General features: G+C 45.9%; 1 protein-coding gene across 3 annotated transcripts in view; it reads left to right on the forward strand.

Moving 5' to 3' along the window:
* The first annotated feature begins 2,107 nt into the window (after nucleotides 1-2,107).
* The window catches only part of CARD19 (caspase recruitment domain family member 19), a 64,436-nt gene continuing 49,985 nt past the window's right edge, over nucleotides 2,108-16,558 (forward strand). The window contains exon 1 of one of the 3 annotated variants that reach the window (XM_073592320.1): nucleotides 2,108-2,255. In XM_073592320.1, the coding sequence (XP_073448421.1) occupies nucleotides 2,234-2,255 (22 nt within the window). In that variant the 5' untranslated portion in view covers nucleotides 2,108-2,233. Of the gene's footprint in view, nucleotides 2,256-15,812; nucleotides 15,964-16,558 lie in introns of those variants that run through there. The other 2 variants (XM_073592321.1, XM_073592322.1) reach the window with 2 other exon arrangements.

Consider the following 16,558-nt stretch of genomic DNA (forward strand, 5'->3'; position numbering starts at 1 on the left):
CCTGGCCTGATGGGCACTGCTGGGCTGGCTTGATCCTTCTGTCCACAGACACCCACAGATTCATATACCCTTTTCCCCTGAAATTAAGCCCTACCTCGAAAATAAGCCCTAGTTAAAGTCCTTGTAAAATCATGTAATCTGTTCTGTAAAAAGATTATATAATGTGCAGTGTGTCTACTTGTGTAACGTTATTGTGGAAAATACCTTATTTACAGCGCCGCTGGGCGCTCATGTGACCCACTGGAGGTTTTCTCCTTTCCTGCCGGCTGACGTCAGGGGCCCCTCCCTCTGCATCGCTGGGAGCGGGGAAGAAGAGCTCTGGCGGGTCACATGAGCGCCCAGCGGCGCTGTAAATAAGGTATTTTCCACAATAAAGTTACACAAGGAAACACACTGCACATTATAGAATTTTTTTACAGAACGGATTACATGATTTTACAAGGTCTTTAACCTGTTCATGATGGCTACAGCGCGGACCTGCTTTGCCGGGAGTACGTCTATTGACGTCCTCCCGTGCTCGAGTGACCTGCACGGCTCTTGTTGGGCGCGCGGGGCGTGCTCTGTGATCAGCGAGTCTATGAGATTAGCTGGATCACAGATCGGAGTAAGGGGTCGATCCCGACCCCTTACCATGTGATCAGCTGTCAGCCAATGACAGCTGATCATGTGATGTAAACAGAGCTGGTAATCGGCTATCTTTCTCCTCACGCTGACAGTGAGAGGGACATCGGTCCCGATCATGGAGAGCTGCCGCCAGCTCCTCAGTGCCCACCTGTGACACCTGCCAGTGCCACCAACAGTACACAACAGTGCTGCCTACCAGTGCCCACAGTGGTGCCACCTATCAGTGCCCACAGTGTCACCTATCAGAGCCCACAATCAGTGCCTCATCAACAGCGCTGCACATCAGTGCCACCTATCAGTGTCTATCAGTGTCACCTATGAGTACCCATCAGTGCCACCTATCAGTGCCCATCAGTGCCATCTATCAGTGGTACCTATCAGTGCCCATCAGTGCCACCCTTATCTGTCCCCATCAGTGCCATCTTATCTGTGCCTATCAGTGCTCATCAGTGCAGCCTATCAGTGCCCACCAGTGCCGCCTCATCAGAGCATATCAATGAAGGAGAAAAATAACCTAGTTGCAAAATTTTATAACAAACTATGAAACATGATTTTTTTTTTCAAAATTTTCAATTTTTTTTGTTTATTTAGCAAAAAATAAAAATCCCAGCTGTGATTAAATACCACCAAAACAAAGCTCTATTTGTGTGAAAAAAATTATAAAATTGTCATTTGGGTACAGTGTTGTATGACCACGCAATTGTCATTCAAAGTGCGTCAGCGCTGAAAGCTGAAAATTGGTCTGGGCAGGAGGGGGGTTTAAGTGCCCAGTAAGAAAGTGGTTAAGTAGGGTTTATTTTTGGGATTACAGAATTTCACAGTGCTGACTCCTGAGTTGACAGAGGAGGAACTTTTTGTACATACCGTAAATAAATAAGACATCCCCTGAAAATAAGCCCTAGTGTGTTTTTTGTAGCCAGAATTAATATAAGACCCGGTCCTATTTTCGGGGAAACACAGTACTTGTCCGTGACATCCCTCATGAATTCCCCGACAGTGTTTTGGGGTTCGGATGTCATTTTTCAGCGATAATAAAGAATGTAAAGCGCATAAAGTTACATTTTACAAATAAAACTCTGACTCTTGGTGTATAAAGCTCCGGGCTGCCCAGCACCACCACAATGTGAGGGGACAGAATACTAAGAACTCTCTGCGGTTGACATTGGGGTTTATTTACTAAAGCTGAAGAGTGCAAAATCAGACTCACTTCTAACCTCAGCTTGTTCAATTAAACTTTGGCACTAAAACCTGGAGACTGATTGGTTTCTGTGCAGAATTGAGCCTTGTTTTGCACTCCCCCAGCTTTAGTAAATAAACCTCATTGCCGCCTATGAAAAATGTTGCCATGACAACGTTTACACGATGCCAGTGAAAACACCGGGCCTATGGTGAGCAGCGCTCCGGTCACGTGGTGTGCTGTGGTACAGTGTGACAGGAAGCTCAGCATTCCAAGCATGCCAACAGCGATCCATCCTAAGCGCCCCCTGCTGGAAGCCGCTGTTCTTACACACCTAGTGGCCCCGGCAGGATCCAGTTTCACTTTCTTTCCTGGTTGGGATCGAACTTTCCCTCTGTGTACAGAATGAGCTCATAGTTCCAGCAATGAACCATGCTTCCCAGATACCGAGCGTGTGAGTATATGAGAATGTAGAGCAATGATATGAGTGGACGGGGAAGGAGGTCCATGCAATCTTCTGGGTGCAACAAGTGACACGTTGAAGGTTCTACATAGAGATGGCTGAGGACTGTCAGATGTCAGAGTGTCCTGTGTGTGCTCACCTCTGTCACTCCTCTTCTCTTCTATAAGCTTTAGCATTGTACATTATATTCCTGTACAGGATGGGAGGACACTTCACTGTGGAGAGGAAAATGGCATCACTGACCCTGACTGGAGGGAGGTGAGGGGTCAGGACATGGAGGGAGGTGAGGGGTCAGGACATGGAGAATGGAGGAGGTGAGGGGTCAGGACATGGAGAATGGAGGAGGTGAGGGGTCAGGACATGGAGGGAGGTGAGGGGTCAGGACATGGAGGGAGGTGAGGGGTCAGGACATGGAGGGAGGTGAGGGGTCAGGACATGGTGAGGGGTCAGGACATGGAGGGAGGTGAGGGGTCAGGACATGGAGGGGGGTGAGGGGTCAGGACATGAAGGGAGGTGAGGGGTCAGGACATGGAGGGAGGTGAGGGGTCAGGACATGGAGGGAGGTGAGGGGTCAGGACATGGATGGAGGTGAGGGGTCAGGACATGGAGGGAGGTGAGGGGTCAGGACATGGTGAGGGGTCAGGACATGGAGGGAGGTGAGGGGTCAGGACATGGTGAGGGGTCAGGACATGGAGGGAGGTGAGGGGTCAGGACATGGTGAGGGGTCAGGACTTGGAGGGAGGTGAGGGGTCAGGACATGGAGGGAGGTGAGGGGTCAGGACATGGAGGGAGGTGAGGGGTCAGGACATGGTGAGGGGTCAGGACATGGAGGGAGGTGAGGGGTCAGGACATGGAGGGAGGTGAGGGGTCAGGACATGGAGGGAGGTGAGGGGTCAGGACATGGTGAGGGGTCAGGACATGGAGGGAGGTGAGGGGTCAGGACATGGAGGGAGGTGAGGGGTCAGGACGTGGTGAGGGGTCAGGACATGGAGGGAGGTGAGGGGTCAGGACATGGTGAGGGGTCAGGACATGGAGGGAGGTGAGGGGTCAGGACGTGGTGAGGGGTCAGGACATGGAGGGAGGTGAGGGGTCAGGACATGGAGGGAGGTGAGGGGTCAGGACATAAGGGAGGTGAGGGGTCAGGACATGGAGGGAGGTGAGGGGTCAGGACATGGAGGGAGGTGAGGGGTTAGGACATGGAGGGAGGTGAGGGGTCAGGACATAAGGGAGGTGAGGGGTCAGGACATGGAGGGAGGTGAGGGGTCAGGACATGGAGGGAGGTGAGGGGTTAGGACATAAGGGAGGTGAGGGGTCAGGACATGGAGGGAGGTGAGGGGTCAGGACATAAGGGAGGTGAGGGGTCAGGACATAAGGGAGGTGAGGGGTCAGGACATGGAGGGAGGTGAGGGGTCAGGACATGGAGGGAGGTGAGGGGTCAGGACATGGATGGAGGTGAGGGGTCAGGACATGGTGAGGGGTCAGGACATAAGGGAGGTGAGGGGTCAGGACATGGAGGGAGGTGAGGGGTCAGGACATGGTGAGGGGTCAGGACATAAGGGAGGTGAGGGGTCAGGACATAAGGGAGGTGAGGGGTCAGGACATGGTGAGGGGTCAGGACATGGAGGGAGGTGAGGGGTCAGGACATGGAGGGAGGTGAGGGGTCAGGACATGGTGAGGGGTCAGGACATGGAGGGAGGTGAGGGGTCAGGACATGGAGGGCGGCCCACAATGCCATTTTCGCTTTCACAAACAAGTGCCCTCCCAGCTTTCCCAGGAACATCATGTACAATGCTGCAGCTGATAGAAGAGGTCTGACATTGCATAGTCCTCAGGCATCTCTGTGCAGAACCTTCAACGTGTCACTTGTTGAACTTTTCAAATTTCACATCAAACACTTCTCCACTAATGTTAGAGGACACCACAGTTATCATTGCCTGCTCTACCTTTCTTTGGTTATTTATTTTCCCGAAGAGTATTTCTGAAAATGTTTATAGGGGATTGGTAACTAAATTATCTGCACTGGGTATCAAATGTGCTACACCACATTACTTACTTTTTTTTTGTGAACTTATTGATCACACTAATGTACTATGAGTTAAAGGTATGGCGCTTTTTACTAGGGACTACCCTGTGGACCTGAAAATTATTTCAAAGATTCCTGAGGGGTAAAAAGTTTGAAAAAAAGCTGGTTTTGGGTATTAGGTATTGTATTTAAGGTCAATAAACCTATATTTCCAGCTGCATATATAATAAATATGACTCTGCCTCTTCTAGTAGTGGAAAGCTGCACAGATGAAGAGGAAAAGATTGGAGGATGAAGCACTGCAGATGAAATCAGATTCCTGTATTAACTCATTTCATGCCGTATAATATGACGTACAGATGTTGTCAGCTATTTCTGATTTTCCAGGACAGTCCTTCGTTTTATATACTATCTGCAGATGTTTTTGTTCCTGAAAATTCCCCTGATTTCCAGTTTTTATTCCTAGAAATGCCCCTGGTTTTCAGTGTGTGAAATCATTGGTGTGCACAGCCTATGGCATTAGAGTGCATCACAGATCAATAACATACGTGTGTGTATATCAGCAGAGCAGTGGACAGTGTCAGTAGAGCAGATATTGGTGTCAGTAGTTTTTTTATTATTTTTTTTTCAAATTTGTTTTTTTAATTATTTTTTACATTATTATTTTTTATTATTTGTTTACAATTTTCTTAGGAGCCCCATTGGTGGGTTTTGGTGGAATATCAAGGGTCTAAACCAGAGGTCTTCAAACTATGGCCCTCCAGTTGTTCAGGAACTACAATTCCCATCATTCCTAGTCATGTCTGTGAATGTCAGACTTTTACAATGCCTAATGGGACGTGTAGTTCCACAACAGCTGGAGGGCTGTAGTTTGGAGATCCCTGGTCTAAACAGACCCCTGAGGTCTCTCTTTCCCCAGTCCCTTTCTCTGCAGGCTCAGCTGCACTAGACAGTGAAGGAATGGGAATTGCTCTGTGCTCAGCGGCATAGTTTACTATGCTGCCGTTAAGAATGAACACAGGAGGGATTGGTACAGATCACTCACTGTGTTCATTCATAAAAGGAAAGGGCCGGTAAATTAATATTTACTGGCCCCTTCCCCCCACTCTCAATCCTGACACAACCCCCGCAGCAGCCGGGGGGAGAGAGGGAAGCTGGCAGCACTGTAGGGGGGAGACAGGGGTTGCCAGGAAGCAGGGGGGTTCAGTAGTGTACGGGGTGATTAGGCACACCCTGTGCGCACACCTATGGTGGAAATGTACTTGGTTTTCTGGTTTTATTCCCAGAAATCACTTTGGATTTCAGTTACTATTCCTGGAAATGGCCCTGGTCTTTTGTTTTTGTTCCCAGTTTTCAGTATTTATGGACAGTATCATAAAACCGTCTCCAGTTGCTATATATTATTTTAGCTATGACAATTATTATTCATTTAAAAATGCATTGGAAACACACAAAAAAAAAAAGAACATTCTTCATTCTTCAGATTTAGGGGCTCTTGCACAAATGCCGACTGGGTGTGTTCAGCATAAATGGCGGCGTATTTCCTCCATCCAGGCATGAATGGCTGTACGCTGCTGTTTTCTATATACAGAAGTGCTGTTATAAACACAAGTCCAGCATATGGGCATATGCAAAATGTAGAACATTTTCATTTTTTGTTTTTTTGCATACACCGTACTCGTGTTCACAATAGCGCTGCTGTATACACGATTACAACAGTGCGCAGCTATTCAATCTGCTATTCCCCACCAATCCAGATAATATGGATCTGCAGGTAAATTCTGACGCAATGTATAGTACATGTCATATTGAATTTGTGTGGTGGAATGCTATTAGGAATAATTGGCACCACAACGCACTGCATAGAGCTGTAGGTGTTGTGGTAGTGTATGGTAAAATGTGCGTTTTACTGCACATTAACTCACCGCATGGATGTAAAGCTGGCCAAATGCCCCATTCACATAAGGTGATTTGAAATTGCTGGCAGATTTTTCAGTGATTCCAAATTGTCACACATCAGAATTGCATTGCAGTCCTGGCAAAATGCGTGGTTAAAAATGGCACTAAGCTTGTTGGCCAAAAAGGCACAAGAGCTTCTTTGGGGCAATAAACACGCATAGGGCAACCCATTGAAGTGAATGGGCTGCCATATGTGCGACGCCCTTTTCCTCTTGTAAATCGCACTTTAAAAACTGCAAGTAGGAACGCTCGTTCCCGCTACACAAGGTCACACCATGAATCGTGCAGAAATGCGATGTGCAATCCTGTGTGATTCACATGCGATCCAGGTGCAGTGCGATTACAGCCCATTCATTTCAATGGGCAGAAAGTGGATTGCATGGTACTACTGTAACATGCGATCTGATGTTGCGTTTGCAACCTAAAGTTGGGGTGTCATTAAGGCCCCTTTCACACTGGGGTGGTTTGCAGGCTCTATTGCACTAAAAATAGCGCCTGCAAACTGACCTGAAAGTGCTGCTGCTTTGTCTCCAATGTGAAAGCCCCAAGGGCTTTCACACTGGAGCGGTGTGCTAGCAGGACGGTAAAAAAAGTCCTGCTAGCAGCATCTTCGGAGCGGTGAAGGAGTGGTGTATACCATTGAAATCAATGGGACACCGCGGCAATACCGCCGGCAAAGTGCTTTGCGGTGGTTTTTAACCCTTTCTCGGCCGCTAGCGGGGGGGTAAAACCGCCCCCCGCTAGCGGCCCGAATACCGACGGTAAAGTGCCGCTAACAATAGCGGCGTTTTACCGCCGACACCGCCCCAGTGTCAAAGGGGCCTAAGTTAACACTGACACCCATGTTTGCAAGTGTAGTGCGTTTTGAACTTGTAACCACGAAACGTGGGTTTCCCACACAGTGTTCTGGTGTGAACTGGCTCTCAAGGCAAAACTTTAAGGGAGGGCTATAACCCCTGTCTGTTTCTTTTTTTTTTGCCATCTCTGTCTCATTGGGAAGATTTTCCTTTCAATTCCTGTCCCGTTGCCAAAACGTGAGGGAATATTTAGGTGTCACGAAGGTCACCAGAACTAGTGTCCTCATTGGAAGATTTCCCCTCTATTATTTTTCTGGTGACAACCCAAAATTTGGGATTTATTTTCACTTTAGAGATGGTGAATCTCCATAACCAGGGGCACAGACCGCAATAAAAACCTGACAGAGGTCCTAATCCCTCTCCACTCTGTCCAAAACTAAAACAAAGTCTTACCTTTAGTTACACTTTAGGTCTCACGCGCACAGGTGTATGACGTTTAGAGGCATTTTTGCTGCCTTCAGTCGCATGTTTTTCATTTGTGTTTAGAAGCGCTTTTGGCATTTGGAAGTATTTGAGCATAAACGCATTCTGTTGGCTAGAATAATCATGTCTTTCAGCCACTAGAATAAGGGCCCTTTCACACTGGGGCGGGCGGCAGCGGCGGCGGTAAAGCGCCGCTATTGTAAGCGGCGCTTTACCGACGGTATGCAGCCGCTAGCGGGGGCGGTCTTACCCCCCCGCTAGCGGCCGAGAAATGGTTAAAAACCACCGCAAAGCGCCTCTGCAGAGGCGCTTTGCCGGCGGTATAGCCGCGCCGTCCCATTGATTTCAATGGGCAGGAGCGGTATACACTCCGCTCCTTCACCGCTCCGAAGATGCTGCTAGAAGGACTTTTTTTACCGTCCTGCCAGCGCATCGCTCCAGTGTGAAAGCCCTCGGGGCTTTCACACTGGAATGAAAGTAGCGGCACTTTCGGGTCGGTTTGCAGGCGCTATTATTAGTGCAATAGCGCCTGCAAACCGCCCCAGTGTGAAAGGACCCTAAATTAACACGCATAGGTGCACATTCAGGGGACCTTTTTACTGCAGAAAACTCCGGCACACTTGCCCGTTCAAATGAATGGACTGCTGTGCCCACGGAATGGAGAGCCACATACAGTAGATGTGAACTGGACCTTATGTAGAATTTAAAAAATGTATTTCATGTTGACTGTTGGGTTAACAAAGAAAAAGGGTCATTGAGGGGTGCAACACTATCTGTTTTAGCCCCAATTTACACCGAATCTGACTTTGAACTTGTGCGACTTGAAATTGCATCATTTCAAAGCCGTAGGTCAGTGTGGCTTCAGGTGCGACTTGGGTGACATCTGCGCGACTGATGTTGGACGAGCATTCTCCGCTCTAATTCATCGCAAATGTGTTCTATCAGGTTGAGGTCAGGACTCAATTTCCTTCATCCCAATCTTGCTTATCCATGTCTTTATGGACCTTGCTTTGTGCACTGGTCCAAATCATTTTGTGGAGGGGGGATTATGGTGTGGGGTTGTTCTTCAGAGGTTGGGCTTGGTCCCTTAGTTCAGGCCTGTCAAGTTCCTCCACCCCAGACTCGCTCATCCATGTCTTTATGGACCTTGCTTTGTTCACTGGTGCACAGCCATGTTGGAACAGGAAGGAGCCATCCCCAACTGTTCCCATAAAGTTGGGAGCATGAAATTGTCCAAAATGTCTTGGCATGCTGACACCTTAGAGTTCCCTTCACTGGAACTAAGGGGCCAAGCCCAACCACTGAAAAACCACCCCACACCATAATCCCCCCTCCACCAAATGATTTGGACCAGTGCACAAAGCAAGGTCCATAAAGACATGGATGAGCGAGTTTGGGGTGGAGGAACTTGACTGGCCTGCACAGAGTTCTGACCTAAACCTTATAGAACACCTTTGGGATGAATTAGATCGGAAACTGCGAGCCAGGCCTTCTTGTCCAACATCAGTGCCTGACCTTCAAAATGCGCTTCTGGAAGAATGGTCAAACATTCCCATAGACACACTCCTAAACCTTGTGGACGGCCTTCCCAGAAGAATTGAAGCTGTTATAGCTGCAGAGGGTGGACCAACTCAATATTGAACCCTACGGACTAAAGCCTCGTACACACGGTACAATTGTTGGCCAATCGAGCGTCTGATTTTTGTCTTAAGGGCGTGTGCCAGGATCTTGTCTTGCACACTAACGGTACACAAATTGTTGTGCCACAAACACGAACGTAGTGACGTACTAGGAGGAATTTCAGCTCTTGATCGCCACCCTTTGGGCCCCTTCTGCTAATTTCGTGTTTGGTGAGCATTGAATCCGATCATGCGTGTTTGTACTTTCGACTTTTGTGTGACGGATTTGTGTACTGACTATACGAAAATCTGACGTCAAACCGTTGTCCGACGAAAAATTTACTAGCCTGTCATCCAACATTTGTTGGCCGAAAGGTGGACAACAGTTGTCAAAAGGAGCGTACTAACGGTAAGATTTTAGGACAATAGTCTGTCAACAATTGTACCGTGTGTACGAGGCTCAAGACTGGGATACCATTAAAGTTCATGTGTGTGTAAAGGCAGGTGTCCCAATACTTTTGGTAATATAATATATATATATATATATATATATATATATATATATATATATATATATATATATACACACACTGTATCTACAGTACACACATTTATATGATTTAGGTCTAAGAAATGACCTGTAAAGGTCATGCTATCCTGGAGACCTTACCACAGGGCTGAATAGTTTTATATACTACTACTATAGTACTATCTCTACTTGCAAGCATATACAGAAGGCATTTCATAGTGGAGGACATCAGTCTGTCTCATGAATGTGCACGCCGCCCTGTCTGAGAATTACAGAAGGCGTTGGCACCTGGAACCATAAAGCTGGTTGTTTTTCAAGCTTTGTTAGGTCAATTTGGCTGGCAGGACTTAGTTGCTGCCTAGGCAGAAAAGGCAGGTGAATTGGGTGTTTCTACAGGAGGGGGTATGAAAGGGGCAGGACCTGCAACCGATGTCACAGAAGTAGTTCACAGCTTATGGAAAGGGTAGGGGGCACACTTTGGCTTTTTCGCCTTGTATGTCAAAGGACCTTGTCCCAGAACTGTTGCCTACAGTTTATCTTTAACCGCTTCAGCCCCGGAAGATTTTACCCCCTTCCTGACCAGAGCACTTTTTGCGATTCGGCACTGCGTCGCTTTAACTGACAATTGCGCAGTTGTGCCGCGTTGCACCCAAACAAAATTGATGTCCTTTTTTCCCCATAAATAGAGCTTTCTTTTGGTGGTATTTGATCACCTCTGCAGTTTTTATTTTTTGCGCTATGAACAAAAAAGAGTGACAAATTTGAAAAAAAAAAAGCAATATTTTTTACTTTTTGCTATAATAAATATCCCCCAAAAATATATATAAAAATTATTTTTTTCCTCAGTTTAGGCCGATATGTATTCTTCTACATATTTTTGGTAAAAAAATCGCAATAAGTGTATATTGATTGGTTTGCGCAAAAGTGATAGCGTCTAAAAAATAGGGGACAGTTTTATGGCATTTTTATTATAATTTTTTTTTTTTTTTATTAGTAATGGCGGCCATCTGTGACTTTTATCGTGACTGCGACATTATGGCGTGATGTTTCATATTCCCATTGCACAAGTTCCTGGTATAAGCTCTAAAGGTTTGGGTGCTGGATACTGGTTCAAGTCACAATGTAGATACTTGCCAGCACACCAAGGATCAGCACGAGGTGGCGTCCAAACGGTTTAGTTTATTGCATGATCACAACACAAAAAGGTGCAACGTTTCGGAGTCACGCAGGACCCCTTCGTCAGGCATGCACCTTTTTGTGTTGTGATCATGTTTCAAATCTATCCGGCGGACTCGAGTCCGGTTGAAAAATCCGCTCGTCTGTATGCTAGTCCGACGGACAAAAACCGAGGCTAGGGCAGCTATTGACTACTGGCTATGAACTTCCTTGTTTTAGTCCGGTCGTACGTCATCACGTACGAATCCGTCGGACTTTGGTTGATCGTGTGTAGGCAAGTCTGTTCATTCGGAAAGTCCGTCGTAAAGTCTGTCGACAAGTCCGTCGGGCAAAGTATGCCGTAAAGTCCAGTCGTGTGTACGTGGCATAACAGGTCATGTTTTCAGGCCATCTATTATTTTGCGCAGGTGATTTGATCAGTTTCACTGCCTAATGCCCCGTACACACGATCCAATTTTTGGACGAATGATCGTCTGTTTTTTTTTTTTGCATGCTAATCTCACCTCGAATCTGATGAGTTTACTAAAGTCACGAAAATTTCCGTACGACAGAATAAAAATTCAGAAGTGATGTCATGTGTTATAATGCATTTGTATTGCATTTTCAAACGATAGCTGTACTAAATAAACGAAAATTGTACGATCTGGCATCATACGGAAAAAATTTCCACGCATGTCCGATAGAATAATATCGGATGAACTGTTCTGGTCGGCTCTCGAAAGCTCTGTACTAACGATCCGATTATCGTATGTTCGATTCGCATGCGGAATTTTTCATACAATTTTCGGATCGTGTGTACAGGGCATTAGTGATTTCCACAGCCTATTCATCTGAGGGAAATATGAGGGATGGGCTGAATACAAATGACACACTTTTTTTAGATATTTATTTGTAAAAAATGTTGAAAACCATTTATCATTTTCCTTCCACTTCACAATCATGTGCCACTTTGTGTTGATTTATCACATAAAATCCCAATAAAATGCATTTACATTTTTGGTTGTAACATGACAAAAGGTGGAAAATTTCAAGGCACTTTCGTACTTGGTGGAGAAACCCTTGTTGGAAAGCACAGAGGTAAGACGTTTCTTGCAGTTGGTGACCAGGTTTGCACACATCTAAGGAGGGATTTTGGTCCACTCTTTCTTACAGATCCTCTAAATCCTTAAGGTTTCTTGGCTGTCTCTTGGCAACTCGAAGTTTCAGTTCCCTCCAAAAATTTTCTACGGGATTAAGGTCTGGAGATTGACTAGGCCACTCCTTGACCGAGTCGAATTTAATGCCAAAGAGCTCAATTTTGCTCTCATCTGATCACAGCACATTCTCCCAATCCTTCTCTGAATCATTTAGATGTTCATTGGCATGACTGTACATGTGCCTTCTAGAGGAGGACTTACCGTGTTTGGAGGAAGAAAAATGCTGACTATGACCCTAAGAACACCATCCCTACAGTCAAGAAATCTTAAGGATTTAGAGAAGATCTGTAAAGAAGAGTGGACCAAAATCCCTCCTGAGATGTGAGCAAACCTGGTAACCAACTACAAGACACTCTTACCTCTGTGCTTGCCAACAAGGATTTCTCCACCAAGTACTAAGTCATGTTTTGCTTGGGGATCAAAAACTTATTTTACTCACTGAACCGCAACTCAATCTATAACATTTGTATTGTGTGTCTTTTCTGGATTTTTGGTTGATATTCTGTCTCTATCATTTAACCACTTGTCGATCGCTGCACGCCAATATACGTCGGCACAATGGCAGCGGTGGGCAAATGGGCGTACCTGTACGTCCTCTTTAATTAGCGGGGATAGCGGGTGCGTCACGCACAGTGGGACCATGCCCGCGGAACCCGCGGACTCAATGTTCGCCGGTCTCCCGGCAATTGTGTCACGGAGCCGCAGAACGGGGAGATGCCTATGTAAACAAGGCATTTACCCGTTCCGCCTTGTGACATGACAGAGATCTGCTGCTCCCTGTCAACGGTAGCAGTTTTCGCTGTCATGTGTGTTGTAGCCCACCCCCCCCCCCCACAGTTAGAATCACTCCCTAGGACACACTTAACCCCTTCATCGCCCCCTAGTGTTTAACCCCTTCCCTGCCAGTGCCATTTACACAGTAATCAGTGCATTTTTATAGCACTGATCGCTGTATAAATGACAGTGGTCCCAAAATAGTGTCCGATGTGTCCACTATAATGTCGCAGTCTTGATAAAATTTGCAGATCGCCACCATTACTAATAGAAAAAAAATTAATAAGAAAAATGCCATATAACTATGCCCTATTTTGTAGACGCTATAACTTTTGCGCAAACCAATCATAATACGCTTACTGCGACTTTTTTTTTTTACCAAAAATTTGTAGAAGAATACATATTGGCCTAAACTGAGGAAAATTTTTTATATAGATATATATTTTTGGGGGATATTTATTATAGCAAAAAGTAAAAAATATTGCGTTTTTTTTTCAAAATTGTCCCTCTTTTTTTGTTTATAGTGCAACAAATAAAAAACGCAGAGGTGATCAAATACCACCAAATAAAGCTCTATTTGTGGGAAAAAAAGGACACCGATTCTGTTTGGGTGTAATGTCACACGACCGCGCAGTTGTCACTTAAAGCGACGCAGTGCCGAATCGCAAAAAGTGCTCTGGTCAGGAAAAGGTTAAAATCTTCCGGGGCTGAAGTGGTTAAAATACACCTATGATAAAAATGATAGACCCTTCGTTTCTTTGTAAGTGGGCAAACTTACAAAATCTGCAGGAGATCAAAAAATGATTTTCCCCACTGTATGTACACACCAATCGCTGCGTTACAATGCAGCATCTGGTGTGCAGCAAGGGAGCGGTGGAATCACAGCGGTGCCGATGTGTCGACTGCAGCGCATCACGCTGTTAACTTTTTAAAAATTTTTATTAATGTACTTTTTTGAAATGTTACATGGTGACATTTCATTAAGTTCTATTGGCTGCTGTGTGGTGCAAGGTGGTGGATTGCCTTACACTGCACTGCACAGGAAAAAAATAAGGCCTGCCATACTGCCATACTTTTCTCAGGGCACACCACCACATTGTGGTCAGGTAGGTGACAAGTCATTTCATTGCTGTGGGATTGTGCTTTAATAGCCGTCCAACACAGTCCCACCGCACTTGGTGTAAACATACTCTAAGGGCCAGTTCCCACCACAATTTCTGTATTCTAGATGCATTTCTGCATGCGCATTTTTTATGCATTCTGGAGCGTTTTTTACCCTATTATTTCTTCATCCTAATTGAAGATATGTGCGTTCCGGCGCACTTTTGCTGCGTTTTGCCGCATTCCAGATATGTTCCATACAGAAAGAATGCAACGTTTGACTTTTGTTGACTGAACTGGAACACACTGCACTGGTGTGAACTAAGGGCCATTGGAATCCATGTTAAACATTGTCCATGTGGTTTTGATGCAGAAAAACCAGATGCAGTTCAGTGCATTCTTTTTTCTGCATCAAAAATGCATGGACAGTAGGTTAAATTGGGTTCCAATGGCCCTTAGTTCACACCAGTGCAATGTGTTCCAGTGCAAATAAAAAAAAAAAAAGTTTGTGCTAGAACGCGGGAAAATGCATCAAAAACGCACTGGAACGCATCAAAAGTGCATTACAGCAGAAAAAAGAAGAAACTTTGGGAAAAAAGAGGGAAAAAAATGCATCAAAAACATCAAAAACACAGCAAAATTGCATTAAAAACGCACATCCAGAACGCACCTGGATTCGTTTCTGTGGTGTAAACCAAGTCTTAAAGCAGAGCACCTTTCGGAGGGAAATGGGTACCTGTTTTTGACAGGTACTCGTCCCCACTTCCGAGAAATCTCGCCGCGGCGAGATTACTTGGAAGTTCAGCCCCCCTCCTCCTTCCCCGGCCGCCGGGCCATTCAGAAAACGCAGCATGCTTTGCGCATGCGCAGTAGGAAGGCGGCTGTGACTACGAACGGTGGCGGCAGCACCCAAGAGCTGATGGAACCATCAGCCGGGGTGCCGACATCGCAGGATTCCAGGACAGGTAAGTGTCCTAAGACTAAAAGTCAGGTGCTACAGTACTACATGAGCTACAGTACTCTGCTTTAAAGAATATGTAAACCCAACTCAGCCTGCTCTCTTCCAATGACCTAACTTGTGCTGACATGCCCCCCTCTGCACAGCCATTCACTGGGAAGACCAATGTGCTGCTTTTTTTCCTTTTGCCGCGTACACACGACCGGACTTTATGGCAGACTTGGTCCGGCGTGTGTGGGCTCCAGCTGACTTTTTTTCCCCAAAAGTTCGACGGACCTAGAAATTAAACATGTTTCAAATCTTTCAGACGGACTCGAGTCCGCTCGTCTGTATGCAAGTCCGACGGACTAAAACCGACGCTAGGGCAGCTATTGGCTACTGGCTATCAACTTCCTTATTTTAGTCCGGCTGTACGTCATCACGTACGAATCCGACGGACTTTTGTGTGATCGTGTGTAGGCAAGTCCGTCCGTTTGTAAGTCTGGTGCACCTACGCTACAAAGTCCGTCGTAAAGATCGTCGGACCAAGTCTGTCGTAAAGTCCGCTCGTGTGTACGCGACATTAGGCAGCTCTGAGCTGAGAACAGAGGGTATGTGGTCGCTTTAAAAAACTGGGAAAAAAATTATCTATTTTTAATTTATTTTTATTTATAATGTTTTATATATATATATATACAGAAATGTTTTTCCTCTTATTTCTATTTTAAACTAAATGGGTTGTTTTACAAGGTGAGGGTTCACGTATAATTTAAGGTTATTTAAATTCTCTTCTTCATGTTATTGTTATAAAGAATAAAATCGATGGCACAATAGTTTCTTCAGGCAACAAAGGAGTTAAAATGTGCTGGGTTTTGGAGGCTGCGGAAGGAAGAGGCTGTGGGAGCCATTGGCAGCAATGATCCAGTTCCACCTTAAGGGGAGGAAGCTCTGGGTGTAACCTGAAGCTGGGTTTGGTTCCTTGCTGCTGTCACTGAGGCTCATCAGAGCTATGGGAGGGACAGACAGACAGACAAACAAGGAAGTCCTCCCCTATAGATTGTCTTATCACTCATAGGAGGCTGCAGCAATCCTTCCAGCATGACAGGTCAGTGATCACAGACCCTCTGTCTATCATGTATTGCAGTGTGCGCAGGTCATGTGACATGGTGACACTGGCTTGTCACTGCAGACAGGAGAAAGTGACTTTGGATAACTTTGTGCAGGCTGGTGTAAGTCAGAGGCACAGAGTCCTGTGCATGCCTCCTATTCTCTGATATTACACACCATGCTTGCTCTGAAAATAGTATTAGCCTCTTCTTTATAAGTGGGGTGATCTGAGGACTCGAGCTCAGAACGCCGGCCTCTTCATTTATGACTTGGAAACGTTTCCTGATCTCTTGCAGCACTTTGGAGGCAAAGTAGAAAGTAGTAAGGATGTGTAGATCTCATTAACCCTTAGTAACCAATCAGATTTCACCTTTTATAAGGTAAGTGCAGGCAGAGCAATGACGAATACATTCTGATTGGTGGTTTTGTACATTGCTTTGTATCTGCACAAATAAATCAGGGTTAGGGCTCATTCAGCCGTCCTCCGTACTGAAGCCCTGTCTGCTGCGTGTGCGTTCAATTCGGAGCGAAGGCAGCCCATAGAATTGAATGTAGACGAAGCACAAATGGGTGCTGAAGACACTTTAGGGGTT

The sequence above is a fragment of the Aquarana catesbeiana genome, linkage group LG07 (assembly GCF_042186555.1).
Source record: "Aquarana catesbeiana isolate 2022-GZ linkage group LG07, ASM4218655v1, whole genome shotgun sequence".
NCBI lineage: Eukaryota > Metazoa > Chordata > Amphibia > Anura > Ranidae > Aquarana > Aquarana catesbeiana.